The sequence below is a fragment of the Terrapene carolina genome, unplaced genomic scaffold (genome assembly GCF_002925995.2).
Source record: "Terrapene carolina triunguis isolate 2854851 unplaced genomic scaffold, T_m_triunguis-2.0 Scaffold89, whole genome shotgun sequence".
NCBI lineage: Eukaryota > Metazoa > Chordata > Testudines > Emydidae > Terrapene > Terrapene triunguis.
In genome coordinates this window covers 21,588,887-21,611,107 of record NW_020664440.1, presented here as the reverse complement: position 1 = coordinate 21,611,107, position 22,221 = coordinate 21,588,887, and the positions used below count along the sequence as shown (strand labels likewise).

The 22,221-nt window shown below is 40.9% G+C and overlaps 1 protein-coding gene across 1 annotated transcript in view; it reads right to left on the bottom strand.

The window, feature by feature from the left end:
- Positions 1 to 22,221, bottom strand: part of EEFSEC (eukaryotic elongation factor, selenocysteine-tRNA specific) — a 175,127-nt gene that overhangs the window by 49,479 nt on the left and 103,427 nt on the right. The window contains exon 6 of the mRNA XM_024220773.2: positions 6,794 to 6,950. Within this exon, the coding sequence (XP_024076541.1) occupies positions 6,794 to 6,950 (157 nt within the window). The remainder of the gene's footprint in view (positions 1 to 6,793; positions 6,951 to 22,221) is intronic.

Below are 22,221 nucleotides of genomic sequence, written 5' to 3'. Positions count from 1 at the left end.
AAGCTATACTTACATGTTTTCATGGTGCCAGATATGTGGGGATGGAATAGGAAAAGGTCTATACAAGATGTGGATACCCAACCTGTTGTTGGGATACCAGGACGATAACATTGGACAACCTGGAAGGAAGCCTGGCTCAGCAACTTGGGGTGCTCTCCACTTACTTTTCTTCTATCTTTGTTTCTAATGGTCTTCATAAGATAGTAAATATGCACAATGTAAGATTAAGTATAAACAATGCAGGAAACCACTTTACTGTACTTATCTTTTTCTTACACTAATGTATATTGATTTTTCTATGATTTCAATTATATTTGTCTCTATTTAATTAAAGCTCAAAGTTTGCGCGTGTTTCACCAATATCATCTTAATTAACTCTAAGTATCCATCTGAATAAAGAACCTGTCACTTGTAACTAGTGCATGGTGCACGCCAACAAATAATTTTATAATTGCAATATTCAATCAGGCTACAATTGCCAAACCAACTAAATGCAAGTACTCCAAAAGTACCAACTACTAATAGTGTATGGGAGTCTGGGAGACCTGCAAAGAAACCTCCTGATATTCTAAGTAGGCATAGCATAGAGTAGTCTAGATTTTCAGTAAGGATCCAGGGTGAATCTGTATGGTAGATAGACTATTTTTCCATTATAATTTTTCTAACTTTACATTATTCTAGTCTCTATTATTATTATTTAAATTCTTCCCACTCTGATCCCTCTGTCTCCTAAGAAGAATGTCAACCAAACAACTGACAGGTGTCCAACTTTCAAAAGCACAATGTTCATATGGGACTGAAATTAGGCAAAACATGGTTGTGCCCATCCTTAGTTCTTAGTCACATCAACGACTTCTCTCTACTTGGTAGGCAATTTTATGAATCAGCGTGGGAGGTCTATTCAATGAATGTGTGGCACCCTCTGCTATCATAGGTGGCTACCGAAGTGTCACAATAGGAAGATAACATTTTTTATATGCAAGAGACCAGGGCAGAATGAAACCATGAATCCTGCAACATCTAGCTTTGCATACCAGAATGTAAGATCTCTAGGACAAAGAACATCAGCTAGTTCTTATCACTCTTCCACATCATCCTCTACCAATACAACAGTATGACAGACAGCATTCTAGGAAAACACACATTCTGTCCTCTTAGCCAAAGAGCAAGCACAGAGCATTAGTCAATAGTGTGGGTATAAGTTAGATCTTTGACTTTTTATGCTATCCTGTAGGTGGTTTAACCCTTCTACTAAAGGTCTGGCTGCAGATGTGGAATATATTAGCTCGTTCATATGTGCCAATACTTGGAACTGGAAGATAAAAGGAAAAAAAAAAACCTTGGGAACAGAAGGCATGCCCACAAATAAATTTGGTTTTGTCTTCATCAGCTGTCAGAAAAGAGGAACACAATCACCCTGAATTGGTACAAGTAATATCAAAGAAAAAAGCCTGGTATTTCCATGCTTGTTTGTGTCTTCCTATGAAAAGTATGCATTTTATATATTTAAATCCACTTGACTCCTATAAACTCTTGTGAATTTACTGAATATGCACTGCTTCTTTTGCATTAAGAAACAATGTAGTTTTTTAACAACACATTTGTATAGTAATTTCTACTGTAATGAGAAGAGGGAAGAGAAGAACTGCAGTCAAATGTGCCACAGAGCAAGAGAAAGGATAAATCCTTTCCTAACGATTAGCTCAGAAATGAGAATGAACTATGCCTGTGATATCAAGCGTGCTCAAATTGGATAAAAAAAGCCACCAAGTTTTAAGACCATTACATGTGACAATAACTTTATACCAAGCCAGAAACAATGGAATGGGCATATCTACAGCTAATCTACTGATTGATGACCTGAGCCACACCAACCCACATTATGAACTCACAAACTGAGTCTGACAGGGTCAGTCAGTATGTGGATGAGAAACCTCTAAAAAACAAAGCAAAACAAACCCCAAAGGGCAGGTGATTCACACTCCTTTGAGTTGCTTATTGATTCCATAACCCACCTAGGTCTGTACTGTTGGAATTACTGTCTTCCAGAGAACATGAACACAAGGTCATTAAAGATTCAATGACACTTTGCTAGAGTAGGGCAATTGGTTAAATGCTTTCTGCTAAATTTGTTCATAAGTTTCAACAAAGTTGCATCTGATGAAGTGGGTTCTAGCCCACGAAAGCTTATGCCCAAATAAATGTGTTAGCCTCTAAGGTGCCACAAGGACTCCTCGTTGTTTTTGTTGATACAGACTAACACGGCTATCACTCTGCAACAAATACAGAATTCTTCACTTCCTTTCCACTAACTGAAGTGTAGTGTTACTGTGCACTGTTAGAACAGTTGCCATGTGTCACTCCCTTAATAGATGCATTTCAGTGGCAATTCTCATCACACAAAGTGTATAATTTGCAAAGCACTCTGGGATAACTTTGCATTTATAATGTTGCTTATTTTTCAGAAGCCCACTACATGTATCTTATAGAAAAGCACTGTACATAGTACACATTTTATGCATTTGAAGGACACTGCAGGATGGTTTGGAAAAATATAACCACCCTGTATACTTGTATCTCCTATCTCTTCCACAGTTAAACCATTACATTTACTTGCTGCAAAATCCATCCGCACAGAATAAAAAAAATCTGTCAGCAAATGCATATCTATTTTTGCTTGAAATGCCATTACCACCAAGCAGGGATGCCATATCTTGCCATTCTGGGAATAAATTTTGTCCTGATATACTCTCAGAAATCAGAGATGCAAAAGTGTGTCTTGTTAAGAGTGTCTTGTTCTTATACCTCCCACCACCCTGTTTTTTTCTTAAAGAGCATTCACAAACATTTGGTCTAATCCAGGGGTCGGCAACCTTTCAGAAGTGGGGTACCGAGTCTTCATTTAGTCACTCTAATTTAAGGTTTTGCATGCCAGTAATACATTTTAACATTTTTAGAAGATCTCTTTCTCTAAGTCTATAATATATAACTAAACTATTGTTGTATGTAAAGTAAATAACGTTTTTAAAATGTTTAAGAAGCTTCATTTAAAATTAAATTAAAATGCAGAGCCCCCCGGCATGGTGGCCAGGACCCAGGCAGCGTGAGTGCCACTGAAAATCAGCTCGCGTGCCGCCTTCGGCACGCATGCCATAGGTTGCTTACCCCTGGTCTAATCTATATTTGAATAACTTGAGTGATCGAACATCCACCACTTCATCTGCAGGGATGATTCTATGGTCCCATAAATCTATGTTAAGAAACTTTTATTGATAGTCAAGCTTCATTTTCCTTTGCTTTATTTCATACTATTATTTTTAGTCCTACCTCCTTGGACCACCCGAAAAGATTCCTCTCCATCTTCAGTGTTTATGCGCTTCAAATATTTGTAGCTAATCATCTCTCCCACTTAGTCATCATTTAGCCAAGTTATATGTATTTCTTTTCATCTTCTTTCCCTCGCAAATCAATCCCTCCAGACCCTTAATCGTTTTTGTTGCTCGTTTGTGAATTCCATCCAATTTGCTGACAGCTTTCCAGAACTGAGCCACTCACAACTGCATACAGTATTCTAGGTGTGCTCTTATCTAGAGGAAGGAAATAAATCCTCTTTGTACTTATATAGTGATGTTAATCCACAGACCCCAAAGCGATTTACCTCCGTAGATAATTAGTATCTGCATTTTACAAAGGGGGAAAGTGAGGTACAGAGAAAGGAAGTATCTTGCCCAGTGTTGCACATAAAGTCAGTGGCAGAATCAAAAGAACAGGTGTCCTGATTCCCAATGACCTAGTCATTCCAACAGACAACAACTGCCCTTATCTCCCTCAATCTTCTCCCAGCTAGTTGAGCTACCAACCTCTGCTAGCTATAGCCGAGATTTAACAACAAATCCCTGCACAACAAAACCAATCCAAAACGATCATAGGTTAACTATACAACCAATCTGCCCATTTCCACAAATTACATTCCAGCAGTCAAGACTGGTTTTCAGTGATTCCGAAGTAACTGTTGTGCATGTCAGGTTGAAGCAGTTTTCATCTTGTAAGGTTTGCTTGTTTGTTTTTGGTTCAGATGTCTTTGTTAAGGAATCCTCAATAAACTAACTAAAGAACTTCAGAAAGGTTGAGAATAATTCTTTATGGAAGGAATCTATAGGGGAAAAGTCTGTAAGGGAAAGCCAGGCTGAAGGCTGAGGGGGAGAAGAATCTGACCAGTTAAATTTAATAATAAAAAAAAAAAAACTTGGAAAACCCATAAACAGGATGCAGACACATTAAAAAAGCAACACTGACCTAACACAGGAATGTGAACTGTAGTTGACTTAAACAGCATCATACCCATTAGCCCTCCCTACACACACAAATCTTGGAAACTCTTAAAGGAACCAAGTTATTTAAAACTTTCCAAACCATCTACTTTTCACTACACATACTTTTCACCTATGAGACTGCCTTGCTTTGGCCGCTGCCCCTTCTTTCTGGTTGGCAAAGCCCCCAAACTTGCTTCAGGATAAAGAAAAAAATAGCTATAATATTCTCCTTTGTCTTGTAAAAATATTAAATTCTAACATGACCGGAACACAAAGACTCATTGGAAGAAGAACAGGAACTGAGAGGATTCTCTGTTCTATGATCTGATCTACTGTTCAACTTCAGAAAATACCAGCAGGAATAGATTGTAAGCACCTTGGAGCAGAGACTATTTCTTCCTACTTCTGTTCAGAACTCAGGACTCTGTTAATACACAATAAATAATTATAATGTTTGCAGAAATGGGGAACACAGGGTGGTAGTCATTTCTCACACGCTTACTTCCTAAAGGATGGCACAGGCTCACTTGGCAAAGGGAACCTAACAGACTCCATCCTGTCCCATATGGGACTCGTTTTTTCTATCAAGAGTTTGATCAAATTATAGACACAATTTTTCTGTTATTTGATAAATGGTAATCACCACTGACAACACGTAACAGTGCTCACTAAATTTTAATGCCTGAATTCATCTCTAAGTTTCCATCTGCATCAGCATTTTTATCAAAGAGGTCCATTATTGGACTCATTCCCACCTGAGCAGCTGATCTGTCCACCACTCAGGCTACCCTTTGATCCAAAAAAAGGCTATTGAAAGAAGGCATCAGAACAGTGATATATACAAATACTTTATCTCGGTTTTCCTCTAGAGCTCTTTGGAAAGACCTATTCACACGTTTTTTTCACCTCCTACCTTAAGCAAACCTATGCTTGCAGCACTATTTTTGCCAACAACCCAATGCTGTGTGTTAGCAGGGTTTCAAGTTCCAAAAAGGGCAAAGTAAATTCATCTACCTCCATCGCAAATCATGTTTAAGTCTCCATTGTGTCTCCAACTAGCATCTCAGACCGATTGGCAGAGTTTCCCAACTGGTGGTTAAACTGGAATTGTGAGTGTCCAACACATGACCCCGCTCAAGACACAAATGGGGAGCCTTTTAGTCTAGTCACCACATTCACTAGGTAAGCCAAAAGGACAGAGCCTTCCACAGTCTAACCAAATAGGAGCTGCACTAAACTGGCTTTAGCTGTAAGTTGAGGGTAGGGTGACCAGAGAGCAAGTGTGAAAAATCGGGACAGGGGGTGAGGGGTAATAGGAACCTATATAAGAAAAAGACCCCAAAATCGGGACTGTCCCTATAAAATCGGGACATCTGGTCACCCTAGTTGAGGGGGAGAGTGGTCAGTCTTGAAAGAGGGACTGAAAATCAGGAGACTTCAAGTCTTTTCCCAGATCTGTCAATGAGTTGCTGTGTCCTTGTGGCAATGTCACTTAACTTCATGTTAGTTTCCCCATTTGTATAACAGAAGTAAGCAACACTTACCTCATTGGGGGTAGTAAGGATTAACTAGTTAACATTTGCAAAATACTCATAGATCTTTGGATTGAAGACACTAGAGAAATGCGAAGTATTACTATTATTAAGTCACTCTTATTTTACTATTTGAATTTTAAACGCAGTACTTATTGGTGTCCTGACCCAGAACAACTTTTGTCATAGTAGTATGCTGCCAAATTAGGGAAGCAAAAATCACAGTGACAACACAAATAAATCATAATAAGCCATAATGCCCACCATCCAATGTTGTGAAATTAAAGGCAAAAAAAATCTTTGTTGTGATTCACCAAGGATTAAAATTACTGTAGCATAAAATAGTATAGAAGTAGAAGATGCAAAAGCAGTTACAGAAGGTACATATACATTCAAAAACTCTACAATCCACTTATCAAAAGAGATTGCTGTTTGTATTTCAAGGCAGGTTAGATAATAATACGCATAATATGGAGTATTGTTAAGGAAACTATATCCTGAATTTGTTGTATTTGATAAATAACTACAAGTAAAAATGAATGAGGAGACACTCTCTCTTGCTACCTTGTTTTAATTCCACATCACTAATCTTTTGCTCAGTGTAATGCTACCGGAAACTTTACAATTAAATCCACACACCCCAAAAGTACGTCCAATGTTGCTGAGCACTAAAGTGGAAGGGACTTCAAGCCCTGAGTTTGTTGATAGATAGCAGGGGTGGCTGCATCCCATAGAGTTTGAGAACATAATGTCATGGCCTCTGCCACTTAATTACAGGAGGAGCAGCCCACTGAGAATAAAGGACCCACTAACTGTTGATACATCTGGATCTGAACTGATGCTGCAACTGGCTCCCTTTTGTGACAATTAGGATCAGCCCTCATTTGGACAAAGTTTCGATGTCTTCTACACTTGAGATTTCTGTTAGCCGAAGGGATGAGAACTTACTTGGAATTCGGATTTTAAATTTGCCACTCTGCCCAAAGCCGCCCTCTATTACTCCATCCTCTCCTGTAGATAGTTTGACTTTTAGCCCCACAAAAATCTGGATGTTGGTCTCCTTCTTAAACAACGAACGACCAATCACACTATAATCATCCAGCACCTGCAAAAGAAAAGAAATATGTATTTTATATATATATACATATATACACACACACACACACACACACATATATATATGTGAGCCTAAATCATAAAATAACAAGAACAATTATACATATATGGAATACATTATAATGTGGTGTGCTTTAAAGCTTTCATCAGCATGAATTTGGGATGGCCACAACTCTCAAATGGCATAGTATGTATATAAATACTTATTCTAAGTGAGCACAGGACTGATAGCCAGGAATTACTGATTCTAACCCCAACTCTTTTCCAAAACTGCAAGGAAACATCTATAAGTCATTTTCTGTGCCTCAGACTCACCTACTGTAAAAACAGGGGGAATAATACTCACGTGCCTCATATAAGTGATGTGAAGATTAATTAGTTAGCATCTATTAAGTGCTTTGAAATCTTTCCAGGAAAGGCAATGGAGAAGTGCAGTTGTTACTGAAGACCCTCACCACAAAGCAGTTTATTCCATCACTTACCCCAACATCACTTCTATAGCTACTCCACTTCCCTCAACATCAGTTCTGTACTCATGTCACCTTGGTTTCAGTCAAGCACGTGATTACTCAGAATTCCTCAATACAACCCTTTAAATACTATATGTAGAAGTGAATTTTTAATCATGTTGATTTGTTAAACCAAAACTCATATGACAGTTGTACTGAATTTTAATTTCAAGGTTTGTAACCAAGTAGGAGGAGCCATTCCAAGTTTGGATTCTTAATTAAGTGATCAGGCACAAGAACCAGCAAGCTTGGTGGGTAGGGTGAGATAAACAACCCTCCCTAAGGCATTATGAAGCATAAGGTGCAGCCAACTGAGCCTAATTCCCAAGGTGTGAATATCTTTGGACGCTACTAACCCCTGGAGTTACTGTACCTCCCTCACTGCAGTAACAAGAGTCTTTATTTGTGGGAAGGAATTAGGAAGCACTGCTTTGTTCCTTTATTACAGTGGAAGTTGCAGCTGGCTTCAGCAACTGTTTCTTCATTGCACCTGAGTGGTCATTTTAGCCAAGCTATTCAGAAAAACGTTTTGAGAGCCACAAATTAGTCTGAATATTCCCTCAGTCCACAGTTTGATACTCCACAGCATTATGACCCATCAGTTACAAGCTACTCCGATTTCTTAGAAACTTCTGTTCCATGGGCAGACATTTGCCGAGCCTGAGGAATTACAAGCCACCAATGTTCTTTTTCATGTTTTTAAATTAAGATGCTTTTAAAAAAAATACACTACTCTATTCTAGTTCCTAACATTTCTCAGCTGTCTAGTTAAGCAATCTAATACCACAGTCCTAAATTTTTAATTGTTTAAACACAAAAATGAGCAAGAACAATAGAACATCCCTAGAGTTCTTCAATACTGTAGCTCCTAACTTTTAAATGGTATGTGAAGTACTTTAGAATCACTTCAGTGGAGTGAATGAAATTTCTGAAGTAAGCACTTCAAAAGGTGACCACCACTATGCTACCTAGGCACTTCTCACTCTTTCATTTTGAATACAGAGGGTCTCTCATGCCCCAATGTGGAGGCTTCCATATACCAAACTTTCATTGTAATTGCCTTTAAAGGGGGAAGGGAGATCAGCTTTTAAAAAAATGTAAAATGATTATTTTAATGCATTTTAAGAATGTTCCAAAGTTATATTTCATTTAATTATTTACATAATTGAATTATAGGGTGAAGATCGTGCTAGTGTGGTTTCGTTTTGACTTATTCAGTCTGGCAGGGCTGTTGGAACAGCTCGGAGTAATTCCTCTTTGTGAACAACGGTTAGATGCACTATTATATAGTTCTGTTAAAGGGAATGGAGTGATAACCTATAATTAATATATGGATATTGGAAAAAACACTAACAATTCTGAAAGTGTAGCATTCACTTATTACAACTGTCCTGAAATATACTTACCCTTTTAAAATAAGTCTATTCAAGTCCCACTCTTGCACTCACTTGAGTGATAAGTTTGCAAGATAGGATCTTCAAATTGTAAGCGCTGGGGCAAGGACTCAGGCTTCCAGATATTTACAGTGCTGAGCAACAATATTTAATACTCCTCCTCTTCTTCTAGTTATTACAAATATTCAGCAGATAGCAAACACCTTTTATGAGAGGTCCCTAAAGCGCTTTACAAAAAACTAAGGCTATGTCTTCACTACCCGCCTGAATCGGCGGGTAGAAATCCATCTCTCGGGGATCGAATTATCGCGTCTCGTCGGGACGCGACAATCGATCCCCGAATCGACGCTTGTACTCCACCAGCGCAGGTAGGAGTAAGTGCCGTCGACGGGGGAGCCGCGGAGGTCGATTTGCTGCCGTCCTCACAGCGGGGTAAGTCGGCTCGGATACGTCGAATTCAGCTACGTTATTCGTGTAGCTGAATTTGCGTATCTTAAATCGAACCCCCCCCCCCAGTGAAGACGTAGCCTAAGTACCACAACATCTCTCTGAGATGGGAAAGCAATACCCTCCTTTTACAAATAGGAGAAATAAGGCATAGAGTGGGTCAGCAACTAGCTTAAAATCACATCAGTGGCAAAATGTGGAATAGTACCCCCTAAGGTCCTGACTCTCAGTCCTCCACACTAACCATTAGACTGAAATTAGAAGAAATTAACTTCGCACTGATTTATCCTTGAAGACAGACAGACTTCTGAGAGGATGCCCAGCCTCAAGGTGAAAAGAATGCTGATCACACAATCAAATAAAATAGATGTGGAAAATAACACATCAGCTTTTGAAAGGTATTTGCTTAAAAATGAACAATCATTTTTCAAGCCCTGGATCAATTTTTGTAAAAAAAAAAAAAAAAATTAAGACTATTTTACAGCCTTTTTTTCTTTAAGAAGCTACAGAAATGAATGTTCTCTCCCACTGAAACTCAACACTTCCAATTACTTTAACAGCAATTTAGCTCCAATCACTAGATTTCACAGTAATCCCCTTTGAGTTCTCAGAACATCTACTATGGCAATCACTTTGCCTATTAGCTGAATAGCCTTTTGAGAGATCTCGCTCTCTTTTTTATGAAATATTAACTTAAAAAGCCGAATGCTGCAAAGACAGTAAGGGATATGTAGTCTGTTCTGAAGCAGCAGCAAGGGGCCTAGCAATGAGGGCAGACTAATTTTATTAACTTCAGGGAAACTTCAAAAAGCTTTAGGGCTTTAATGCCAGACAGAGACGACCCCAAAAGTCAGTTTAAGTGCTGCATAAACAAAGGATTAGGGCAAGAAAAAGCTGAAGGCTCCTTGCATTTCTTGTTTATATTGTCATATGACCTAGTGGGAGTGGGCGAGGGCTGCCTCTCTGACTTTAATCCCCCATAGTGTACAGTGGCGTTTCAGTTCACTGACCTACATTACGATAATATTTTTTTAAAATTTATGGGCAGAGGTGCAGCATCAAACTCACTTAAGGACTTAAAAAAAAAAAAAGGAAAAAGAAAAGAAAAGGGGGGAAAAAGAGAAAGAGACCAGAAGTGTTTTTGGCTGCTATATTCTCCCTCTCTTACTTCGGTTAGATCAGCAGCTTAGAAAGGGATTTCAAGTTCAAAGGGAACGTCTCTGTTACTCTTGTTTTATGGCTTAGTCCAGAGGACACAATAGCATTGATTTTATGAAATATCCCCTCCTTCTTCTTGGCTTTTGTGTTTGCAGAAAAAAGTAAATAGTACTTTATCATCATAGGTGAAGAGTGTGTGTGTGTCTCTCTCTCCCCCCACACACACATGCTCTCTCTCTAATACCAAGTACACACACACACACAACCACAGACACACACACACACACACACAGCCACAAACTCCTTGATCTAAACGCTACAATATTATGTCTGCAACTCTGTAGTTAAGGTTATGTGTTCAGGCATTCAGTGCAAACCCATAATTTAACTCCAGGAAAAATAATTACTAGTTCCTCTCAAGAGGGGAATCTGGTAACTACACTGTCAAATCATCCTCATTTATAGGGTGACACAAACAAATTCACTGTCAGCTGAGCATCCTCTGAAACAACTCATCATGGACATTTGGAGGGCAAACACAGCCCATGCTCTTATCCCCCATCCCTAAAGAACCAAGGGGAGCAGGACAGAAATGGATGGAAGAAAGGACAAAGGGGGCTGTTGGAACGAGGGGAGGGAAATAATGAGAGAAAAGTTGGGACCAAGAGAAAGCGAGAGTGTGAAAACATTGAAGGTTCAGATAGGTAGAAGGAGACAGACATTTTTCTTTTCTGATTTGGCCTAACATGATTGAAAATGTGATAGAAAAGTAGTCTGAGGGTTTCACAGATCCTGGGAAAAGACTGAAGAAGGGATACACTGACAAGTTAGGAAAAATGGAGAATGAAAAATGAAAGGAAAAATAAATAAATGAGGCACTAAAAGTGGAAAGATTTATGATTAGAGTACATTTGTTATTTTACAGAAAGTTCACTTTAGACAACATTGCAATCTTGAAGTTAGTGGCAGTTTGGCTGTTTCTTGCAAAAAGTTTCAGAACATGTTCCCAGCTCTGGAGCGGAAAGAGGACAGGGAAGATGCTCCCCACAGCAAGTGACCCTCTATGGATGCTACAGATCCTCCTCCTTCTCTTTTTTTAAAAGTTGACACATATGTATTGGAGGAAATAATCCTTCACTGGCCCTTGAGAGGATGGAGGAGATGGAATTGACAGGGATCTCCAGATATAAAGTCTAATTTTTTTATTCCCAAAATATGGTTTTGGTTTTATTATTGTGAACCAGAGGAATTACTCAGCAGAAAAAAAAAGTAATTTCAGTCAGCAAGGTCTTTTCCTCATGAGTTAATGTCTATAACAAGGAACCAAAAATAAGTTAACTTAGGCAGAAAAGGAAACAAAACTCACAGCTTAAGGATCTAACCTGTTCTCTGAGCAATTTGTTTGGAGACCAACCTTTGTGAAAGTATTCTCCCCACTCTGTCTCCCAAGCAGACAGACAATTTAACCTCTCCAGTCCCCTTGTACCCTGCCACAGTTGTTTTAGTAAAGAGAAGAACACATAAAAATTGTGTTTTCAGGTGTCTCCCCTGTAACTCTGAGAAGATCCCCAACCTGAGGCATATTTTTCACATCCCATTCTTTGCATTCCACACCTTAGAGAGGACTAGCATCATGACACCCATCCTTCTGACTCTGTCCCAGTAAAGTTGGACAGGATTCCATTTGTTACCTAAACCAGCCTGAGGGGTTGAGTGCTACTGGGCGCTTCCTCCTAGGACAAGCACCTTGCCATGACAGCAGTCTGAGCTCATAAACTTTAAGGCCAGAAGAGACCATCATCATCATCTAGTCTGACCTCCTGCACATCACAGGCCACAGAACCCACTCACTCCTGGAATAGGCCCAGAACCTCTGACTGAGTTACGGAACTCCTCAAATCTTGATTTAAAAGACTTCAAGTTACAGGAAATCCAGCACTCTAGTTCAAACCAACAAGTGACTCATGCCCCATTCTGCAGAGGAAGGTAACCCCCGCCCCCCCCAGGTCTCTGTCAATTTGACATGGGGGGGGAATTCCTTCTTGACCCCAAATATGACAATCAGTTAAGATCCTGGGCATGTGAACAAAACTCACCAGACACACATCTGAGAAAGAATTCTCTGTAGTAACTCAGAGCCCTGAACCAGTGAGAAACAATTAAGATGGGGAATCAAATAAATAAGAGAAATAACGTGATAATTATTTAGATTGCTTTGCATTTTAAAAACCAACCAACAAATTGGGATCTCCATGGCACAGAGAGAGCCCTACAGCACATTGGACCACTTATACTCCTTTGTAACGCAGGTTTTGTTCACCTCTACTTAAACTCAAGTCTTGAAAAGTCACAGAAAGCTACAGGTATTACGTTTCTGACATATCCTGGTTAAGAAAGATATTTTTTTTACTCTTTGCAAAGAAAGTGGTCGAGGGCACAACTTTATTAATCTTTTGCTGTTCCTCTTCTGCTAAAAAAAAAAAATGGCATAAAAAGATATGGTAGGAGACCAAAAGGATATGGACTATTATTATCTGTATTACCATGGACCAGGACCCCATTGTCCTAGATGCCCTATGAACACAGAACAAAAAGATGGCCCCTACTACAAAAAGCTTACAAACTAAGTATAAAAGAAGAGACAACAGATGGATACAATGGGGGAGGGGAGGAGTACAAGGAAACTGAGACAATATTGGTCAGCATGATAGGCAGTGGTATCAGTGCATCAGCAGCCTAACTGTTGTCAAGTTTTTTTGTAGTCATCACAGCAAAGGAGAGTTGTGAGGAGGGATTTAGAGAAAGATAACGAGGTAGCTTTCTGGATGCTCACTGGAGCGCCTCTCAAGCATGAGGAGCAGCATGAGAGAAAGCATGAAGATGCTCATTTGAAAATTTAACAAATGGGTGATGGAAGCTGGCCTCATGGGCCTATCAGAGGCAGGAGTCGACAATTCGATAGTGATGATAAGTAGGGTGGGAATAGGCCGTGAAGGGTTTTGAAAGTGAAGACTAGTAGGTTATGTCTGATGTGATAAAGAAGGGGGAGCTAGTGCAGGGATGCAAAGATGGGGATGACAGTTAAAATGATGGGTTAAGAGTGTTCTTTGCAGTAGCATTTTGAATGCACATGAAAGGGCAAAGATTACATTTGTCAAGGCCAAAGGAACTGGATGTTGCAGTAACTGAGCGATGAGACCTTGGGACATGTCTACACTTAAACCACTACAGCAGAGCCACAGCGCCGCGATAGCGCATCAGTGTAGACACTACCTATGCTGACAAGGGATTCTCCCATTGGTGCAGGCAATCCTCCTCCCCAAGAGGAAATGGAAGAATTCTTCCATCGACCTAGCACTGTCTACACCAGGGGTTAAGTTGGTATAGCTACATCTCTCTGGGGTGTGGATTTTTCCTGAGAGACTTAGCTATGCTGATGTAAATGCCTAGTGTAGACCAGGCCTATGAGAGTCTGGTTGAGTGTTTTAGCAGCGTGGCTGAATAGGAAAGGCCATATCTTAGGGCTTATCTACATGAGCAATTAGACCAAAGCAAGCTGGGGTGTGAATCCACTTTGCACTAGCCTGCTACAGTCTAGTTAACAGCTCTTTTAGAAGAGGAAGTTACTCACCTTGTGCAGTAATGATGGTTTCTTCGAGATGTGTCCCTATGGGTGCTCCACTGTAGGTGTATCTGTGTGTCCCTGTACCTCTAATAGAAGATTTTAGGTAGCAGTGTCTGTTCAGCCCGCACACGCGCTCTCCCTCCCATGTGGTCTGCCTCAAGGCTATCTAGCGCTGCGCAGGCGAACCGCCCTCAGTTCCTTCTCTACTGCAAAGCCCCTTGTCAAGAACTCCAAAGCAGAGGGGAGGAGGGAGGGTTACAGAGCACCCATAAGGACGCATCTTGAAGAATCGTTGTACTGCACAAAGTAATTAACTTCTTTTTCTTCTTCTTCGAGTAGTGGCCCTATAGGCTCCACTGTAGGTGACGCCACAGCAGTATTCCCCCATGGAGGCCTGAGGCTTCGGAGTGGAGTCTGTTGTTGATGATAACGCTGTGGAGCCGAAGATGGCATCAGAGGTTGAGTCTCGGGTAATCGCATAGTGTTCTGCAAAAGTATGGGCAGAGGCCCAGGTTGCGGCCATGCAGATTTCAGAGATGGGGGCACCTTTAACCAACGCGATCAAAGTGGGGACTGCGTCTATGGTTCCTAGGCATAGCAGGTGATCTATTTCCTGATGCAATAGTCTCTCATGAGAAGGGTCCCCAAAGAGGGAAGGGCATGGACATGAAGTGGATGGAGAAGCCTTTGGAAACAATTTCCAAACCCACTGGTTGGAGGTGATGTTCTTCCAATGCTGGAAAAAATGACTCAGGCTCCCAAATGGGCATGGAATCAGCTATCTAGCAGCTGATCATGTCACAAGGAGTGGTCACTTGGGGCCTTGACCAAGGTGTCAAAATTGGTGTTTAGACGAGAGATCAAGGGTTGAGAAGCCGATGACTTCCTCTTCTGCATCCTGGATTTCTTGCATGGTGGTTCGCACTAGGGCTGTGATGGAGGGAACTGGGGTGGTCAGGATCTGTGAGGTGGTTGTAAGGTTAATTTCCTCTGATGTCCCCATGTATAGATGCCCAAGGAGGATAGTGTGGCCCTCAAGTAGGGTGACCAGACAGCAAATGTGAAAAAATTGGGACAAGGGGTTGGGGGGTAATAGAAACCTATATAAGAAAAAGACTCAAAAATCGGGACTGTCCCTATAAAATCGGGACATCCGGTCACCCTACCCTCAAGTCCTTCAGGGTGTGCAGTGACGCATCCATCTTGTCGCTGAAGAATTTGGGCCCTTCGAATGGGAGGTCTTCAACCATCGTCTGCACTTCTTTTTGGCAATCCTGAGAGGTGTAACCAGGATGCCTGCCTTATTACCACTGCCATTGAGACTGAGTGGGCTGCTGTGTCAGGAGTGTCCAAATGGGATTTATAGTGCTGTTCTTGCTACTAACTAGCTCTCTTTGATGATGGCTGGAAATTGTTCCCTTTGTGCTTCCAGCAAGTGGCAATAAAAGCACTGAATTTGCCATAATTCATATTTGGCCATTGATTATTCATAATCGTATTTGACCATCAGGGCCTGGTAGTTTGAGACCCTGAACTGTAGTGTCACAGAGAAGTATGCCTTCCGCCCAAAGAAGTCTAGCCTCTTGCAGTCTCGATCATAAGGGGTGGATCTGGAATGATGTTGCCTTCCCCATGCATTAACCGCATCCATCACTATAGAAATAGGCTGAGACTGTGTAAAGAGGAAGTCCGTCTCCTTAGGAGGCACGTAATACTTTTTATTGGCCCTTTTCTGTGTTGGTGCAACGGAGGCTGGTGTCTGCCATATGACCTTAGCTGGGTCCAGAAAAGTCTCGTTGATTGGGAAGGCGAGTCTAGAAGAGGAGGAAGTGTGTAATGATGCAAGTCTTTCACCTCCTTAGCGAGAATTGGTAGCACATCCAACACACTCTTACTGAGGTCTTGGGATAGCTTAAAGTCATTATCCAGTGATGGAGGAGGGGACACCACCACTTTGTCTGGTGAGAAGGAGGAGAAGTTTGCCGGTGGGGTAGTTTGCATCTCTAGTCTGGCCTCCTGCTCCTTGAAAGTGTCTTCCTCTGGTTCTGCGGCCCTGGACACCAAAGTCATAAGGGAATGTCTAGTGGATCCCCTATGGGAGGTACTCGATGCCCAAGAAATGTGGGGCTTGTGGACTGCTCACGGATCCCAGTATGGCCACTGGGAGGGAAAAGGATGGGTGGTGGTACACCGGGGTAGTGGCAGGGACAGGTGTAAGAGGAGGAGAAGGCAGGAAATAGAAAGAAGGCCAGGGTGGGGCAAATATCACCAGAATTAAGGGGAATGTGGATGAGGGACCTAGATTTGTGCTGGAGGGTGGGGGGAGATTGGGAAGAAGAAAAGAAGAGGAGTAGACAGAGGTGGTGGGAAATGCAGAGGGATGAGGATAACCAGGAAAGGTAAATGGGGTGGAGGGAGGAGGAAGAGAAGAGATGCCTTGATGCAGAAGAGAGATGTGTAAGAGCCAGGGGTGAGCAGCAGATGGACAAGATTACCAAAAATCTCCCACAAAAGGTTTAAAGGTATGTTCCTGGCCCTAAGGCTGAGCTGGCTGGGAAGACACCCCGCCATCATAAATGGGGCCTCACCAACAGCAGTCCCCAGTGGTGGTGAGGGGATGGGATCAGACTGAGATAACGGTACGTGCAGTTCCTTGCCCCAGTGTCGAGACCAAGCTGGCTCGGAAGGGCTCCCTGTCATAGGCAAGGCTACCCCCAACAGCAGCCCCCGCTAACTGTCTCAGTGGGTGGGCTGGCAGCTTATTGTCATCATAAAAGAAACCTGATTTCTGCACTGACATTGGCAACTTTTCACTTGCTTTCTGGGTCACTTGTGAAAGGGAACATGAGGTGACAATCTCTGTTTCCAAGGCAAGAAGAGGGCACTATTCAGGTCAATTTCCATCAGCCCCTAGCACTGCCGCACTGAGGGATGGGTTTGTTTGTACAGCACGTCACATGCTGTTCTAGAAAGATATTTCTACATACAGAATGCTTTTAAAGCATTTTATAGTTATTCCTAAAACTTCTCTGGCCTCTCTGCAGCATTTAGAGCCACTGAATATTAACTACCATACATACAGGTACCACTGACCACATCAGTAATCTTAGACAATAGGATTCTCTAACACAAAGATTTAAATTAATAATGTTTCATACAGCTATGGATTCTATGCTCATTTTATACACACAGAACATTTAAACATGTTAAAAGTATGTTATTTAGGTTGCAAATCGGACACTCAAAAGTTAAGAAATGTCAGATGTCCATGCAACCTTAATTTTAACCTCCTGCTGGATATGCCCTATGATACATTCTTTAATTACATGATCACATACTATTTTCTCCACAGGTTGCCTGTCTTATTAAGCGCACAGGATGGAAGCCCAAGGTTGCATGGACATTTAAGATTTCATGGGCCACTGTAATTCTGGCATTTCCTAACTTTCAAGGGCTTTAATTTGCAACCTAAATAATGTTTTTGTAATATGCTTTTGTATTCAATGAATAAAATGCCTTATCAAATGCTTTACTCTCAAATTAATTCATCCCCACATGCAACTCTGACACAACCTCAAAACTCAAGTGCAGCTGTCTATACCCTTGTAAGACCCCAAAACATGTCTGTATTTTAAATTTATTATAAAAAATAACCATAGGTGCTATGCAAACCTCGTAAGATTCTACTGCCCAGTCATATGGAGCAAGTAATTTTTGTTGCGTGAGTAAATTATCAGTTTTTTCATAAGAGCCAGTGAGTTGATTTTGTGCCTCTGATGGTAAATTTGTCTCAAAAATTTACTAAGGCTGTGTTAATCCAAATATTGTAAAACATCATTCTTCCCCTTTATCAATAATCATCACCACCATTTTCCTCTCTGGCATTATTTAACAAAGACGTCTTTTCAATTTAGAAGTTTATTACCCCCACTCGCACAACCTTCACAAAACTCCTCTTGCTCAAAAACAGAAAAAGAGCCGACAAATAAAAACATCTTTTATATTTATATTTCACTGTGCATTTTTACCACTGAATGCACTATGCATTTTTTATTCACCTGATTGCCTTCATCTCTGTGTTATTACTGTATTTAGCATACCATCAGCAGCCAAGCAGAACCAAACAACTCCATGTTCAGACTTCAAAGCAGGTGAAACATTAATTGTGGCGTCTGCATGTTTACAGTAGATGGAGTGACGTCTACCAGTTCTCCCAGCAAGAGTCACAGAAGGTTCTGCAGACAGCTCAGGTCTCTGCTGCGCTTGTGCATCACCATATGGTTTGTTCTCATTACTTACTTTGTGTATACCCCATCTTCATGCCATATTAGTCATCTGGATTTATTCTCCAAAGAGCATCACTACCAGACTGATGCCCCCATTTGAATCTATTGCTCAACTGTATTCTAGTTGATCTCCAAAAGGAATATAGCATCCTGGACATTAGCCTTAATAAGACCATAAAAATCCTTAATTAGGAATAAGTAAGATGTGGGAATATTCAGGGGACACCTCCAAAGCATATTTCCCATGATTCTTGGGAGCACCACTCCCTTGAATCGCTTCCCTGCAAAAGATAATTTTGGGAACAACACTGCTGTGGGAACAACATTGCTGTGGGAAACACTCTGTATGTCCAATGCAGAAAATGGTGCTGTGTCAAGCTGTTCTCTCATGATTGTCCATTCATTCCAGACAGCTCAGCTACTTTCTTTCCATATTGACTAATGGTGCCTTCAAACTAAGTCAAGTACTTCAGCATGCTGGGCATCAGGGCTGGGTAGGCAACACTGGATGTCACCCTGTCATTTGTGGGTAAATTCATTTTCCTTTGCTCACGTCCAGTTCTTCATATTTCCAACAGGCTCCCTGCTGAAGCATGTGGCTTAAATGCTGTAACATTTGAAACATCCACTGTCAACTAAATGTTGCTATTTTTATCAATTTAAAAATGTAAACACTTACATGGAGCAGTTTGTATGAAAATTAATACACATGAATCAAGTTTCAATCAGAAAGCACAAACTGCCATATGCATGATTTTTGCTTTTCAAAATACCTGGTCAAGAATAGACTTCTTACTGAAGGAACTATCCCTTTCTATATTGTACACTATTGCTATTCAACAAATTAACAATAAATTATAATATTTCCCCATTTCTATCTTCTGTGCTTCTTAAGACTTTGCACTGGATCCTATCAATCACCATGTTATCTGAGCACCACACCTCTTTAGAAAGGCCCTCAGGAGCTGTTAAATAAGAGATGCACACAGAAGCCTTCCAGGGATCCAAATGTCATTTTGAGGACATGTCTATTCAGTGAGTGAGACCCCATTGTATGGGTGCTGGCACAGCAGCAGTTTGAGTTGCTGCTGTACCATTGTGGGGAGAGAAGAAGTTAAAAATCGTTGTTTCCTGCTCCATCCAGACCCCAACGAAGTGCACTGCATTTCTGATGAAGTCCTAAGAATTCCTTCATCTTCTGCTCTGCCTTCATCCATCCTCAAAGATCATATTTTTTCTGGCTAGGGACTGTTTCAAATCATGTCAACAAAGCTCAAACCTCCAAAAAAATAAATAAATAAATAAAAAACCAAACACAACCCTCCACCCCCTCAAAAAAAGGTTCTGCTTTCTCCTACTACTAGGGACTGAGCATGGACTGAGCATGTTACCTACATGATCCCCTCAAGCCTCCAGCAATATGAAAGTACAAAGCATTAGCCAGCCAGCAACCAGCCAAACTCAGGAGCAGCACACATAGTGAATAAAATTGGAATCTTCCATGACTATAACGTTACATAAAAGGCTGCAGGAAGCAAATGCCACTCAATGCTTACCACCAAACGAACCAAGTCTAAAACAGAAAGAAATAATCAAGACGAAATTTAAGGACAAGAACAGAAAATGCACACTAGAGAATGAATTCTCCTTTTGGTTTTAGAGGACTACAGACAAGTAATGACTACCTAGCACCTTTGGGGCTGTGTAGGCAGGGTGACTACCTTCTCATACAAAGGACTTTATATTATGGTTACATCAGGAAAATATCGCTGCTGAGGTATGTGTTCATTTTCGCTAAACAAGTCTGAAATAGCAAGAGGTGCAGCTTGTGTTTTGCAAACAAGGTGGAGAGTTTTCCCCTTTTGTTTCTTCCACTGAGTTACTGATTTATGAGCGTCCTCCACAATGGACCCAGCAACCACCACCACGGGATAAATCCTGTTTGTGCAAACATTTTCAGAACAGACAGCATATCTGAGTCATGCAGGAAATCATAACTTGCTTCTACAGTTCACCTTTCACTCAAAACTCATTGCAATGAGCACCTATGTCCATGGAAACCCGTAAAGCAAAGAATGTGAGAGTTTTATCTCAAGGGCTAACTGTTTTGTGCATCAAATTGGAATTGGCTAGAATGACGTTTGGGGGAAGGGGGGGGGAGAAATCCCAGTAGAAAGATATTCCGGTATTGGGACTCTGTACAATTTGCCAGTCTCTCCAAGTGAGCGATATTACAGCAAGCAGATGCCATGGACAAAACGGACAAAATTATAGCAAGTATGACTAGCAGTTATATGACTGAATGGGAAGTCTGTTGGACTCGGGGCTTGGCTCTATCACTGTCACTGTGGGAGACTGAGCAAATTACCACTCTATCCTTCAGTTTCCACATTTGTGAAATGGGATTACTACTTTCCTACCTCACAGGAAGGTTGCAAAAATGAATGCCAGTTTCCTCACACCATGACCTGCACAGCTGGCATTAGGAGAGGGGATGTCATCTGAAGTATCAGATAATTGATGACAGTCACTGCCCATCTTGATGCCTCAAATATATCAGACTTGATGGACGAATTGTCTGATCCAGTACAGTAAATTCATGTTCATCCAAATATTCCATTAGGCACTGGTCATCACAGACTTATGAAAATAAGGAATCCAATACAGAGGTACCAATCTCTCCCCGAGCTAGCACTAAAGCCATGGTTTCATTCCCTGTTGTTTCATTACAGGTTCCTGCATCTTTCTTCATACCAAATGACCCTGGCAATAACTGTGGCAAGATTTTCAGCTCCTGCTCCTACCTTTTTGTTTGTATAATTCACTTTGTTGTTGCCAACCCAGCTCTTATGCCTGCTAAAGATGACTTTGTCTGAAAGAACAGTCGGACAGCTTTACATGTATAGCAACAGTAGATCCTCCAGCAAAAGGGTCATTGTCCCTCCTTATATGTAGTCCTGCAGAAAAAGACACCGATCATAGAAACTGAACAAGACATCTTTTCACAGCATTTCTCCTGTCTCTTAGGCCTTATCTACATGAGAAAGTTGCACCGATAAATTTAAATAATGTTTTAAACTGATTAAGTTCAACAAGTACAACCAACCTCAAGTCTAGACACACTTATTTCAGTTTAAGAGTAGTTTAGTTTGGTTTATATTAAACAGATTTCTAAGCAATTTAAATTAAGCCGAAAAAACCTGGTTTAAACCAAAATAAGAGTGTCCACATGCCCTTTTGCACCAATTTAAGCAAATCAGATTAAAACCACACCATAAAGTTAACATGGTGCGATTTTCTGATGTAGAAAAGGTCTGGGAGAGGCCATTATCTCAATGCTGATTAACTGAAAATTCTCCACTATGGCCACAAGTCTCTCGGGCACCCATCGCCCATGCAGCTGAACATCAAAACACCACTGACTGACTCAGACAGGAGGTGGCCTTTTAGAAAAAGAAGTTACCAAAATATTCCTCTGAACTAGCTATAAGATATTACTGTGGTGAGTGCAGTACAGACCCTATAAGTATATAAATTACCAAGAGTGGGAGAAAGAATAGTTGAGGACACATTTCAGACATGTAACGTTTCGAGTTCACTCACTGATCCCAGTAGAAAGTCTTTAACCCTTTCACTTCCAGAGCTCCAATGTACTTGCTATGTTCCTCCTGCTTGTGGCATTAAATTGACATGATACCAAATGATAGATAAAGTAACTAGGACACTGAGCAGAACAAGAGCATTCAATACCTAGATTCGTATGCAATATTCACAACCCTGAAGCAGTTCAGCAGAGCCAGTAACATTATGCAGGGATTTAAAGAAACAGTGCATAAGCTAA